This window comes from Puntigrus tetrazona, unplaced genomic scaffold (genome assembly GCF_018831695.1).
Source record: "Puntigrus tetrazona isolate hp1 unplaced genomic scaffold, ASM1883169v1 S000000283, whole genome shotgun sequence".
NCBI classification, from domain to species: Eukaryota; Metazoa; Chordata; class Actinopteri; order Cypriniformes; family Cyprinidae; genus Puntigrus; species Puntigrus tetrazona.
The window spans coordinates 982,651-997,117 of record NW_025047944.1 but is presented as its reverse complement, the minus strand read 5'-3'; the positions used below and the strand labels follow the sequence as shown (position 1 = coordinate 997,117).

Here is a 14,467-nt window from a genome sequence, read left to right as displayed (position 1 = left end):
TTTAAACAGTGATTTTTTGTAGCATTATCAAGGTCTTTACTGTCGCTAATAAAACTCTCAGAGCTCCTACTGGGCCTAAACTTTCACAACAAGTCAGCGAATGTTTTTTGGACCTCATTATTGATCGAGCGCCCTTCTCTTCAGTGCGTCTGACCTGTAATTTAGTTCATTATCAGCTTTACGTCAGTGCACCAAACGTGGCTCGGAAACCCTGTTTCTAAAAGCCTGAATTTTTCTAACCTTAAAAAGCCTGTTTCTGAGCCGTGGTGGTTTGTGGTGATATTTGTGTAAAATACTTCCATCAATTAAAAGGTTGACGTCAAATTACTGTGCATTTATTACAAAATCCACTAGTCACTTTACATTGGACATTCACAACAGCCACTTTACACTTTATACTTTATATTTTATATTTTAGTTTTATACTTTGTACACTTCTTTATATATATATATATATATATATATATATATATATATATATATATATATATATTATATTTATATTTTATATATATATATATATATATATATATATATATATATATATATATATATTTTTTTTTTTTTTTATTTCGATGCTGGACGGTTGTAAAAAGCCTTTCACTGCATGTCGTACCATGTATGTATGTGTATGTGACAAATAAAATTTGAATTTGAATGTATCACTTTTATTCATCGAGGATGCTTTAAATGACATTTAAGGCTTTAAAAAGATTCTATTTGAATTAAATGCTACTTTTATGAACATTCTATTCATCCGTGAATCTTAAAAAATAACTGTTTTTAACACTGATAATAATCAGAAAAGCAGTATATTAGTATGATTTCACTGAAGACTGGAGCAATGATGCTGAAAGTACAGCTGTGCTTCACAGAAATAAATCCCACTTTGCTATATACCCGTATACACTCGTTCCCTGACACCCTTCTCTTGAGTCTGACCCGTGTCTGTCTCTTCTGATCAGCACGTCGGCTGCGATAAGGAGGTGGGATCCTACAAACAGGAGGATAAGTGCGGCGTCTGTGAGGGAGATAATTCTCACTGTCGAACCGTCAAACTCACGCTCACCAAAACCCCGAAGAAGACAGGTACAAACTCACAAAGTCAGCTTCAGCTTCGCTCTTTCTCTGTGGAGGAAGACACAGCTCATATTTGACTTTCTCTTTTGGTTTTGAACCTCTGACCTCGTTCACACTTGAGAAAGTGTGAAACTACAGTAAAACAAAATGCAAAATGCACTTTATATACGCACTTGTATGTTATATATAGACTTTATAGTGTTTAGTAGGTATAGTATAGCTGTGAAAAATGTTTTATTCATCTGTTAGTGCATTAATAAATCGCATTATCTTTATAAATAAATTAAATCATTTAATTAAATGTAGAAAAATCTAAATAAAATAATATAAAATGTTGCCATGCTATCATACCAAAGCAAAATGTTAAAACTAAAAAATAAAGTAGAAGTATTATTTTTAAATAGTGCTGTCAAACAATTAATCACATCCAAAATACATGTTTTTTATTTAATATATATTTGTGTACTGTGTATATTTATTATGTATACATGAATAAATGCACATGCATGTATATATTTAAGATAGATATGTTACTTATATGTTAAATACATTTATCTGTAATATAAATAATAGAAATGTAAATATGCACATGTAAATACACAATTGTCACAATTGTCTAAATATATATATATATATATATATTTATATATACTTAAAAAATATATAAATACCCAGCACATGCACATATTATGTGAAAAATATATAATAATATTTTGGATGTGATTAATGGTTTGACAGCACTAATTTGATAAATAACTAAATGAAAATAAGAAATGTTACCTTGGCAACTAACTGAAATTAAAACAATTACAAAAACTGAAAAATGCAAAGCTAGAAAAGTTAAAAAAATATATATATAAAAAGAAGTTTACTATTTATTTCTCTACAAAAACAAATATTAAATTTTTTCGGTCAAAGTAATGTACATTTGACGTAAAATATTATTTATTTTTGTGAAGATTACTACTTCAGTGCTAAAATAGGCCACATTTGCTTTATGCGAAAAATAATTCATGATTTTGTGATAATATAAGCAGGACCTTTTTTCACGAGGATCATATATCTATTAAATAGTTTCTTGTCAAACATGTGAAAGCCCTCAGGCTGAAAGTAAGCGTCTGCGTGTTATCACGTCTGGATGAATCTCACGAAATCAATCTCGCCTTAAAATCAGAATAATGAGATCGATTCGTTTTGTTGTTTTGGGGCACAGTAGTGAGAAGTAGTTTGGTAAAATGTGTTTTGTTATAATGCAGATAACCTCATTAGCGCTGAATATGTGTCATTTGCTTTAGGCTAAATACACTTTATAGCCTTTGCATGCAATCCGAGTGAAATATGGGGTTGTTTATTGTCAAGCGTGATGACTTGTGCTCTCGCTCTGTGTGTTAGGGTTGCTGAAGATGTTTGATATTCCTGCTGGCGCTCGGCACATTGTGATCGAGGAGAATGAGATATCTCCTCATGTAATTGGTGAGTACCTGTGCATCTTTTCAACCGATGCTTTTCTCCAGCGGCACAAACCCAGAGCAACCACGCATCCTATTGAGACCAATTACTGCCTTCCTATCATGCTTTGTGTGCCATTCTAGATTCCCCAACATCTCCCAGCTTGGCTCAAGCAGCTCGTATTTCTTTCTTTTCTTTGTTTTTGAATCCCTGAGCTCATGTTCAGCTCCTGCCGAAAGCATGATTTATTAGCAGAGAAAATATGAAGTTTAAATGTAAAGTACATAGTAAAACCAACACACACACACGGGTTGATGTTGTCTGTGTTCAGGACAGACTATTAGTGTACATTATAGCATATAGACTTTATTGTATGGTATAGAGCAGCGTTGTTAACTAAAACCAAAACTATTAAAAAAAATAAAATAAAATCATTAATTAAATAAATAAAATTTAAATAACAAAATATGCATGTTAGATGAAATCCTAAATAAATGTATGTAATGTTCCCTTGGCATTTTACAGAAATAAAATAAGTTAAATAAAATCAGTTTCAATTAAATTGCTAATACTAAAGCAAAATTAGTTGAAACTAAATATAAATGTATAAAAAAGTAAATAAATACATTTTTAAAAATTACTAAAAATATGAACAAAAACATAAGAAAAGATATAAGTAATACACAAAATTTAATTAAACATTTAAAATTAAATAAAAACATAAAAAACTGAAAACATCAAATAAATGATTTAAATAATACTACATAAAATTTAATTAATCGTTTAAAACATGTTGCATTCTATAAGCTGAAACATTTATTGTTGAATAATGCCTGTTGTTTTTAAAAACTAATATATTACGCAACGTTACATGTTCAGTTAAAAAGATTTTCTCTGGTAATTAGTCGTATTGAATCAATAAAACTCCTCTAAAGATGTTTTCCTCTCTGTCTGTGCGTGTGTTCCTCAGCTGTTAAAAACCAGGTCACTGGAAGTTTCATCTTGAACGCCAAGGGCGAAGAAACCACCTCCAAGACTTTTATTGAGAACGGCATGGAGTGGGAATATTCGGTGGCAAATGGCAAAGAATCTCTGAAGGCCGGCGGCCCGCTGCATGAAGGCATCGTGGTGCTGGTAAGAGCGGCGTGGCGCTGATGGAGTTTGATCGAGTCGATTCGGCAGGTGCTGACTCTGAGTCGTCTCTTAACAGGTCGTTCCTCAGGCCGAGGAAACCAAGATCAGCCTGAGCTACAAATACATCATACATGAAGATCTTCTGCCGGTCATCACCAACAACAACGTGCTGCTGGCCGAGCTGGACACGTACGAGTGGGCCCTGAAGAGCTGGTCGCAGTGCTCCAAAAGCTGCGGCGGAGGTGAGCCATTGACATTTATTACAAAACTCAAATAACTTATTCTCACAGAGAGGCTGCATTGAGCCAAAAACATGTAAAAACATTCAATATGGTTACAGAAACTGCTTTATATTTGAACGGATTTTAAACTTTCATTTGTTATTGATGATGAAGTTGTATTTTCAATTATAAAAATATTTCATTTTTTGAAATCACTGCGTTGGTGAAGGAAACGATTGAAAAGTCAGCGCTTCAAGGTCTAAACACGCAGCTGTCAGTGTGTCAGGCACAATTGCGATTAAAATGTCAAAACTTCGCAATTGCGAGAAAAGAGTCTGAACCGCGTGACTCACAATTGCAAGAAAAATGGAGGCGTCACAGTTATTAAAAAATGCCCAATTTGCGATTTAAAAAAGCCCAAACTCTGTGATGCACGCTCGCAATTGCGAAAAAAGAGTCCGAATTGTGAGACACGAACTCGCAGTTGCAAGAAAACGTCCTAACTTTATGCACGCAAGAAAAAAAGCCGCGACTTTGACGTGTAAAGTCGCAATTAAGCAAAAAATGTCGTGAAAAAAAGTTTGAACTTCAAGGTGTAAGATCTCAAGTATGAGAAAAAATTGCCTGGTTTTGTGATGTACACTTGGAGAACTCTGGGATGTAAAACCCGCAATGTCTGTGTGTAGAAAATGCTTCTCAGTGTGAAATCACGCACCTGAAGGCTTTTACCTCGCATTACTGAGAAAATGCACAGACATTTCACCCGGTCATTACTTGTGCATCCCTAATTATTCCAAGCGTTTGACCGAAAGCGTATAACTGCCCTTTCCTCAGGTGTCCAGTACACTAAATACGGCTGTCGGAGGAAGAGCGACGGCCGTTTGGTTCACAGGAACTTCTGCGAGATGAGTAAAAAACCCAAACCCATCCGGAAACGCTGCAACACCAACAGCTGCAGCCAGTCCACGTGAGTCACCTAACACTAGACACGTGAGCGCTTCAGGAACATGATAATGCCGAAATACCACAATATTTATGCAGATTTTTCATGCATTTTAATAATGCTTTTCTTATCAACGGGTCACTATGAACTAGGAGTGGGGGGAAATAAGAAACAAAGCGAGGACATTGTTGAAATAATCCATATGACATCAGGGGTTCAAACGTAATTTTACAAAGCCGCGAGAATACTTTTTGTGCGCAAAGAAAACAAAAATAACACATTTATATTTAGCAATTCATATGTCTCCCTATAGCAACATTTTAGAGGGTATCAGAGGACTGTAACGGATGTGCATCGTTTGCGCTTTCTGAACATAAGTTTGTTTACATGTGTGATACTTTCCAAAGCGTTTCAATAGGGCGATGGAATATCACATGGATTATTTTTAATGATGTCCTTGCTGCGTTTCCGGACAATGTTCGGATCCTTGGGAGAGTCAGAGAGCTCGTACAAATCTCAAAATGAAAACTTCGGTGTGTCCTGTGTGCAGGTGGGTGGTGGAGGAGTGGGGTCCGTGCATTAAATCCTGTGGGAAGCTGGGATATCAGTCTCGCGTGGTCCAGTGCATGCAGCCGCTCCAGAACGGCACCAACAGACCGGTTCACACCAAATACTGCAGCGAGGAGCGTCCCGAGACCCGCAGAGCCTGTAACAGCAGCGCCTGTCCGCCTCAGTGGAGGACCGGAGCCTGGTCACAGGTCAGCCTTTATTCACACGCTTCACAGAGCACACCAACACAGACTAAATCCAGAAGTAAGGCATCTCGGTGATATATAGAGAGCTGTTTACTTCATTCCTGAATGAATCAGCCGTTTAAACGAATCAAGTGAACCGATGGGTCAAAAAGAGCTGTTTACTTCATTCCTGAATGAATCAGCGGTGATTCAAAGAGAGCTGTTTACTTCATTCCTGAATGAATCAGCCGTTTAAACGAATCAAGTGAACCAATGATTCAAAGAGAGCTGTTTACTTCATTCCTGAATGAATCAGCGGTGATTCAAAGAGAACTGTTTACAAAATTCCTGAATGAATCAGCTGTGATTCAAAGAGAGCTGTTTACTTCATTCCTGAATGAATCAGCCGTTTAAATGAATCAAGTGAACCGATGGTTCAAAGAGAGCTGTTTACTTCATTCCTGAATGAATCAGCGGTGATTCAAAGAGAGCAGTTTACTTCATTCCTGAATGAATCAGCCGTTTAAACAAATCAAGTGAACCAATGATTCAAAGAGAGCTGTTTACTTCATTCCTGAATGAATCAGCGGTGATTCAAAGAGAACTGTTTACTAAATTCCTGAATAAATCTGCGGTGATTCAAAGAGAGCTGTTTACTAAATTCCTGAATGAATCGGTGGTGATTCAAAGAGAGCTGTTTACTCAAGTCCAAGACGCTTTAATCCCAAACGGTGAAATTTATTCAGACAAGCTCATTCTCCGATTCTCATTCTCATTTTCGTTCATTTTAATCCGGGTCTGCAGACATGCTTGTGAAGTTTAATGGTGTGAAAAGTGCAGCATAATGGAGTTCAGAATAGTTTTGTGTCTCCCGTTTTCATGCTTGAAATCCACATTATTTTGCGAAACTGCAGCGTAAGGAAAGTGACATCATGTTTACAGTTTAAAGACAGGACGACGACAGTTCATTAGTTAAAGCAAAAGGAGGAAAGATTTCCTGTCAACACTGACAGTAACAACACTCCCCTCGACACAGCAGAGGATAAACACTTAATGTGACAAGCCATCACACACACACACACACACACACACACACTACATATAAGAGATAAGGAGATACTGAGAATAATCAAGATAATAATCTCATAACAGAAACATAAGTTAAATAGTAATAAATAGACACATAAAAATAGAAAAAATGGACAAAAATCAATATAATTACATCTATTAGTATATATAATGTGCATTTATTATATTTGAAAGTACTTGCATGTGCATCATAAATCTGTTTATTCAGTTTGTATGTTTTCAAAATTTTACTTCTGTATTATTTTCTAGAAATTGTTCATTTTTCATTTCTGGTATTGTTAATTTTTAGGTGCTACAAATATTTAAAAAATACATATACAAATATTTTTTAAAAGTTATTTGCATTTAAGATTTATAATGGAAACGTTTAATTTCTAAATGTAAGCCTTTTTTTATTTAATTTATTTTTATTTTTATATTCTGATCTATTTTATTGTTAAATGTTTATTATTATTATTTTTTTAATTAGTATTTATTAGTATTTATCCAAATGCAAATATAACTTTTAAGTGGTAATATTTCTTATTATCGATCCACAGATTTCTGTGAGTTTGACATTTAGTTGGTATTAGTTTCTAGATTTAAAAAAATATTTATTTAGGTTTTTTTGTTTTATATTTTCTATTTTTAGTATTATTATTTTATATATATATATATATATATATATATATGTAATATTAAATATACATAGTGATTAAAGTTAAGTAATTTGCAATATATGTAATTGTTGTTTTACTTATGAATATTTTAGGAATATATTAGGAAATTATTTCAATTGTAAAATCAAGGTTAAATAACAAAAGTTGTTTTTCTAAATTCAAACCATTTTAAAGTGGTGCTGTTGGTAATATGGACTCACTGAGAGTTTGATGTTTGAGTAAAACACAACTTCACAGCCAGCGCTCCTAATGCATTGATCCACATGATCGGAATCTGTTTCTTGTCTGTATGTGATGTGTTACCTGCAGTGTTCGGTGAGCTGCGGTGAAGGGATCCGTCAGCGGCAGGTCATCTGCAGGCCGGCTGAAGGAAGCTCGGGACAGTGTGACGCAGACAAACCCGAGTCTGTGTCCGTATGCAAGCTTCCTCCCTGCACAGGTCAGACAAACACTCACAAACACCAGGACAGAAAGAGGATTTCTTAATAACTCACCTAACATATTAGCTTAACACATTAACTTAAGTCATGAAAAAATAATGTCATTGAAATGTAATCGAGTGAACCGATGATCCAAAGAGAGAGACATTTACTTTATTCCTGAATGAATCAGCCATTTGAATGAATCGAGTGAAGCGGTGATTCAAAGAGAGAGCCGTTTACTTAATTCTTGAATGAATCAGCCGTTTCAACGTCTCGAGTGAACCGGTGATTTAAAGAGAGCTGTTTACTTTATTCCTAAATGAATCAGCCGTTTGAATGAATCAAGTGAACCAATGAGTCAAAGCGAGCTGTTTACTTTATTCCTGATTGAATCAGCGGTGAGTCAAGGAGGGCTGTTTACTTAATTCCTGAAGGAATCAGCAGTGATTCAAAGAGAGCTGTTTACTTAATTCCTGAATGAGTCAGCCATTTGAACGAATTGAGTGAACCGGTAATTCAAAGAAAGCTATTTACTTCATTCCTGAATGAATCAGCAGTGATTCAAAGAGAGCAGTTTGCTTCATTCCTGAATGAATCAGCCATTTAAACAAATCTACTCATAGAGACATTTACCGCTAGTAATTGTTGTTATCGGTAGGGTATTGGTTCATTTATTTAAAATTGTTCTTTTGAACAACATAAAAGAATGGATTTTGAATATGTATTTTGTAATTTGTTTATAACTAAGCTGTTTAGTGACTTGAACAAAAATACCGACATGTTTCTCAAATCATCCTCTTTTATATTGTTAGGCCAAAAAGATTTAACACAATAATAGCTTTAAATCGTCTTTTGGGGGTATTTTCTCAGCGAATCTAATTTGTGATTAATTCGATTAATTAATTGCAGCACCCTGTAATTAATTACATTAAACATTTTAATTGACTGTAGGCTTTAATAAATTCAGATTTTAGTCTGTCTGACACTGCAGTGACTTCCTGTGTCTTTGTGTCATGTTTTTCCTCAGGAGATCCATCTTTACCGAGTCCCACTAGAGATTTAGAGGAGAATTTGACCACTGAGGAGAAGGCACCGGAAAACACTCTGGATAAAGACTCTAGTAAGTGACTCGTTAATACAGACACACATCCACTTCTTATGTGATCGCCTGTCTTGTTCTCGCTGAGGATGCATTCATTTTTTATTAAACTTCTGGCAAAATAAGAAAAAAATAGTACTGTAAAAAGTCAAAATCAGTAATATAATTGCATTGCAGTTTATTGAATTTTAGTATTTTAGTAAGAAAGTACTACATTTTTTCTAGAAATTAATATTATAAAACATACTACTAGAAACTAGAAATTAAAATGAAAACAAATACAAAAGTATGTAACTTAATTCTAATATATTAAAAGTTGTTGTATTCATTTTATTATTACATTTTATTATCAAAAATTGTTTTGTTAATGTAAGTGAAAATTATCTAAATATATGTAATTGATTTTTTTGTATTCCTGTTATATTTATCTGTGTTATTATATCGTAATGTTAAAATTTGTGTTATTTTTAATTGTTATTAATTGCTATATATTTAAATTAATGAACACTCATCAAAATCTTTAATCTTTGAAACTTACATTTAATTCATTTATTATTGAATTAATTTATTGTACAGGAAAAATATTAATGCTAATTACTATTTAATCTAGGAATCCCTTTTCCGCCACTGATAAAAAAAAAAAATATATATATATATATATATATATATATATATATATATATATATATATATATATATTGTGATTTTTTTATCTCACAATTCAGAATTTTTTCATGATACAAACTTGCAACTGCAAGTTTTAAATCAGAATTGTGAGATACAAAGTCGCATTTTGAGAAAAAAAGTTACAACTGCATGATATATTCTCACAATTATGAGTTATAAAGTCATAAATGCGAGATATAAATTAGCAATTCTGCAATTCTGAACATATTTGAGTCTTTTCCGTTACAAACTGGACTTTGAAAATATAAAATTGCGACTCACACAATGGTGAGTTATAAAGTGACTATTCCGACATACAGAGTTGTAATTCTGTCTTATAATTCGCAATCTAAAAGTTCTATATTTCTAACTTGAAAATGGGAGTTTATATCTCGCAATGTTAAGACAAAAAGAGGCCAATTTGCAACTTTGTATCACACAGCTGTGAATTATAAAGTGAGAATTCCTGAGATATAAAGTCGCATTTGCGATATAAATAAACACATGAATACACATCAATAAAGAAGAATTTTCTAGTATTTCTCTGCTTTGTGTTTCATGATTCTAGTGTATATTATTAGTGTGTCTTGTAACGCTGCTGACTCGGTGTCTCCTCCAGACGAGCCGTGTCTGGGTGATAAGTCCATCTTCTGTCAGATGGAGGTCCTGGCGCGCTACTGCTCCATCCCGGGCTATCAGAAGCTCTGCTGCGAGTCCTGTAACAGGAAGTTGGGTTTCAGTACGGTTTCTCCAGACGTTCAGCCTCCCTTCTCGTGGCTTCCGGACTTCACCTTCCCTCCTCTTCCTCAAACGAGTCCCGGTCCGTCTCAGACGCCCGTGTCTCCGCCCACAGCGGCTCCGCTCCTCCACACCACCGCGGCCGCCGGCGGGAGACCCCGGCCCACTTCCTCCGGCCCTCAAACGGACGAGGTCACTTCCTTCACCTCGCCTCTACCTCCGGACGCGCTCCAGACCCGCAACACCACTGCAGCCTCGCTCGCCTCGACCAGGGACTCGCCGGTCACATGATCTCTCACCGACCAATCACGCAGCAGCTACCGGATACCTCAGAACGAACCCACATCACCCACAATCCTCTGCTCCGTGTGCGGAGCCGTGAAGGCCCTGTGAAATGCTTCCATGCTGTTTTGGGACTACTAGACGCGCCGTACGTCACTGTCCGCACGTAGAGATCCTAGCGGTGCTGTTTTGAGGCTAGCTGCGTGCGTTCGCTCTGTAACTCTGAGGAGTTTTTGTGGTCGGTCAGTTTCAAAGTCCTGAGAAAAGCTTCTTGAGGTCAGAATAATTGGCGTAACTCTCTTTTTCTTAAATCCTCGTGCCGTTTGACGCGATTAATTACAGAAGCCTGTGAGTCCCACGATGCACTTGAGCTTTATTGGGATTTGAATTTCTGTTAAACGTATTATTTGTCCTGTCTGGCATTCTGACATTTACACTAAATTAGATTTAGAATGCAAAACAGTTTTACTATGAATTTTTAAATATTTATTTTTGAGCAGCAAATGCCAATTGCTAAAATAAACTAATATATATATATATATATATATATATATATATATATATATATATATATATATATATATATATATAACTAGTGCTGTTAAATGATTAATCACATCCAAAGAAAAGTTTTTGATTAAATTATATATGTATGTGTACCTGTGTATATTTATAATGTATATATAAAATACACATACACTATATATTTTGAAAATATTTAAATATTCATATTCTTATATTATAATATATGTAAGCATTTTTTCTTATGTATATACATTATAATATATATATATATATATATATATATATATATATATATATATATATATATATATAAATATATATAAAAAATATACACAGTATACAAAAATGTTTTAGCTTTTGGATTTTGGATGCAATTAATTAGCAAAAATTGCTTGACAGCACTGTTTGTGTGTGTATATATATATATATATATATATATATATTATATTGCATCCAAAATAAAGTTAATATGTGTGACATATTTATATATAAATAATATTATATTTATATATAAATACAAACATATATTCAAGTATGTATTTAGGAAATATTTACATGTCTACATTTATATTCACACAATTTGTTCTATAAATAAATGTATTATATAAAATATAAGACATTTTTCAGAAATATATTGATGCATGTGTATTTATACATCATAAATATACACAGGGTGCACAGTACGCGTATCCTACGTGAAGGAAACGTTTCCTTTGGGATGCGGTGAACTGTTTGACTGTTTAGTCGGGAGCCTGAGTTTGAAGCCGATCTGCAGAGACCTCCTGAAGAGTTACAGAGCCGCTTTGAGCTTCGCTTCTTGTACATACTGTAAATAGATGCAGGTTTTCAGAGGCGCGACGGCACGCTTTAACCTACTTTCTGTATTGTATAGTACTTGTATATACGTGGATGAGAGCTTTAAGTGTTAATATTTATTACATTTTCAAGTTGTAGGATGATGAAATACATGAAAATATACACGTTGAAAAGAAAAGTGTTTTGATTTCAGGTTATTTGTTTCACTGCTCGGGTTTAGTGCTGTCAAACCATTAATCGCATCCTAAATAAAATAATATGTGTAAAAATACACACACATACACAGTCATATAAAATAAATATATTTAATATGTAACGTTTTTCTGAAACATATACATTGGGGGTGTATTTATAAATATATACACGTATGCAAACCAAAACTTTTTTACAATTTTTTTTGGATGTGATATAAATCGTTTGACAGCGCTAACGAAAATATATGACATTAAACAAAACTAATACCTGGGTTTTCTATTATTCCGATTCCCCACCAGCAAACAATGTGACCTAATATGAAAGCCCATAAATAAATCGGTCATTTTTTTTATTATTTTTTGTTTAACTGTGAATCGGCGAGATAAACTACACCTTTTTATTATTATTTTTTATCACCGTAGAATGTCAAAAAGGCCATTTAAAGGCTATTACAACATTATGATTTGTATGCATTAATAAAAGAAATATTAACGAAATGATGCCATTTCAAAATAAGAGTATCCGAGTGTGTACTGGATCTCAACTGCTTGTGATAAAGACGTCTGGAAGGAAGATGAAGACGGATGTGAGGGACTAATTTTGTACTTAACATACTAAAATGATTCTTCAGTGCTTCTAACGTAAGATCATCTAAGTGCACTCAACTGATTTTTATTTGGGATGCCATGAATAGGACTTTTTAATATACAGTCTATGTATTTAAAGCGTGTATTTAGTTACCACTTGAGCCCATATTTCGTACACTCAAGTGTGCTACAAGAAGCACTAAATGCGTTTTTTAAATGCAGAGGTAGTATATTAAGTGCATTTTAGGTCGTGTGCATGGTGTCTCAAAATAAGCACAGCTGAGTTTATCCTAAGAAGTACTAAAGAAAGTGGAAACTGGAGCTCATTCTCAGCTGTTCCTCAGTTCAATATAGATTTGTTTGCATTGATTTTTTCATTTTTAAAAGCATCTTTAACATCAGCCAGAGCTCAGAGACACACTCATCAATTCATCATTTTTACTCATAACACAAATGTCACTGAAAATCTTCCACAGTTTCAGTCATTTTGAAACATCGAGTACTTTTTGCTTTTATATTTTTTTAATACAATACTTTTTAGGTGTATAGTATATAGTTCATCCGGAAATAATAGCAATAATTAAAAATATGTTTAAAATGATTTGAGATAGTATTTGTAATACCGTTTTTTTCTCAAAGTACTTTTAATAAAATCATTTAAAAACAGTGTTTTTAATGCAATCTTTTTTTATTTTGTTTTTATTCTTTTTTACGTTTACAATTCATCTGAAAAATAAAGCAGCAGTAATTATTAAAAATTTAAATTTAAATGATTAAAAATGATTAAATTTAAAAATAGTATTTTCTCTAAATATTTTAATCATCATTAAAAAACTATTAACATGATTATTTTAAGCTTAATATTTTTTTCAGTATGTATTTTTTGTAGTTGATTGAAAAATGCTGCATGGTAATTAGATTAGTGGAAAACGTTTAGTGATTTTGTTTTTCTTTTTGACCGACGTGAAGGCATATGATGACAGATCTTTCTGTATTTTTCTCAGCGAATGATTCCTTTCTTAAAAAATGCACTTAAAAGTGCTCTGACCCTGGAGCGCGTTAGAAGTTCAGATCTCATTATATTGTGGATCTGAGGCATGCCTAGAGTCTTTTCAGCCGATTGAATGCAGTCATTGTCCTCATCTGAAGCCTTTCTGCTGATTTTCAGAGACTCTCAGAGACAGAAGTTGACTCTTGAGATCATTGTCTCTTCATCATGTCATCTGTCCTGGTTAAAGGAACAGTTCACCTAAAAAAAAAAAATCATTCGGTCATCATTCACCCAAACCGTATCCTTCACTGCCGCTCGTGAAGCACAAGCTCATTATCATAGTTAGCAAAAATTAGAAAAATTATTGAAGAAACTTATTTCAGCCGAGATAGCATTTCCCATCTTTTTCAGATTAACCTGATGTACAAAGTCAAAAATACTACATTTTTCAAAAACTAAAACATTTTTAAGGGAAATTGACAAAGACGTTTAGATGTCTGCATCAAAGAATATTTAACAAGTGATTTTATGTCCATAGAAAACACATTTAATAAAGTGTCTTACTTTTAAGGTTTGACATAAGCTTTTGAATAAAATTAAGATTTGGTTAAAATAATGTTACATTGTGATTCAGTGTAACGGGATATTTATTTAAAAATCGTTAGCATATTCGATTGTTTTTCGTTGTAAATGTGCCTGACATGATTGTTACATTAAATGACATTTTAGTGCAAATTAAGTAAATGACGGAAAAAGGTGTGATATTTATTTTTGGATCAGAAAAACAAAAAATTGCAATTAACAGAAAACTGAAAAAATTGCAATTAACAGACAACC

At 33.6% G+C, this 14,467-nt stretch overlaps 1 protein-coding gene across 4 annotated transcripts in view; it reads left to right on the top strand.

Annotated features, from left to right (window-relative positions):
• The window catches only part of LOC122333444 (A disintegrin and metalloproteinase with thrombospondin motifs 14), a 55,269-nt gene extending 44,216 nt beyond the window's left edge, over positions 1–11,053 (top strand). For all 4 annotated transcript variants that reach the window (XM_043231050.1, XM_043231049.1, XM_043231048.1 and 1 more), the window contains 9 exons: positions 966–1,089; positions 2,473–2,553; positions 3,500–3,663; positions 3,740–3,905; positions 4,719–4,851; positions 5,378–5,585; positions 7,619–7,748; positions 8,759–8,851; positions 10,116–11,053. In XM_043231050.1, coding sequence (XP_043086985.1) covers positions 966–1,089; positions 2,473–2,553; positions 3,500–3,663; positions 3,740–3,905; positions 4,719–4,851; positions 5,378–5,585; positions 7,619–7,748; positions 8,759–8,851; positions 10,116–10,525 — 1,509 coding nt within the window. In that variant the 3' untranslated portion in view covers positions 10,526–11,053. The remainder of the gene's footprint in view (positions 1–965; positions 1,090–2,472; positions 2,554–3,499; positions 3,664–3,739; positions 3,906–4,718; positions 4,852–5,377; positions 5,586–7,618; positions 7,749–8,758; positions 8,852–10,115) is intronic.
• Positions 11,054–14,467: the final 3,414 nt, after the last annotated feature.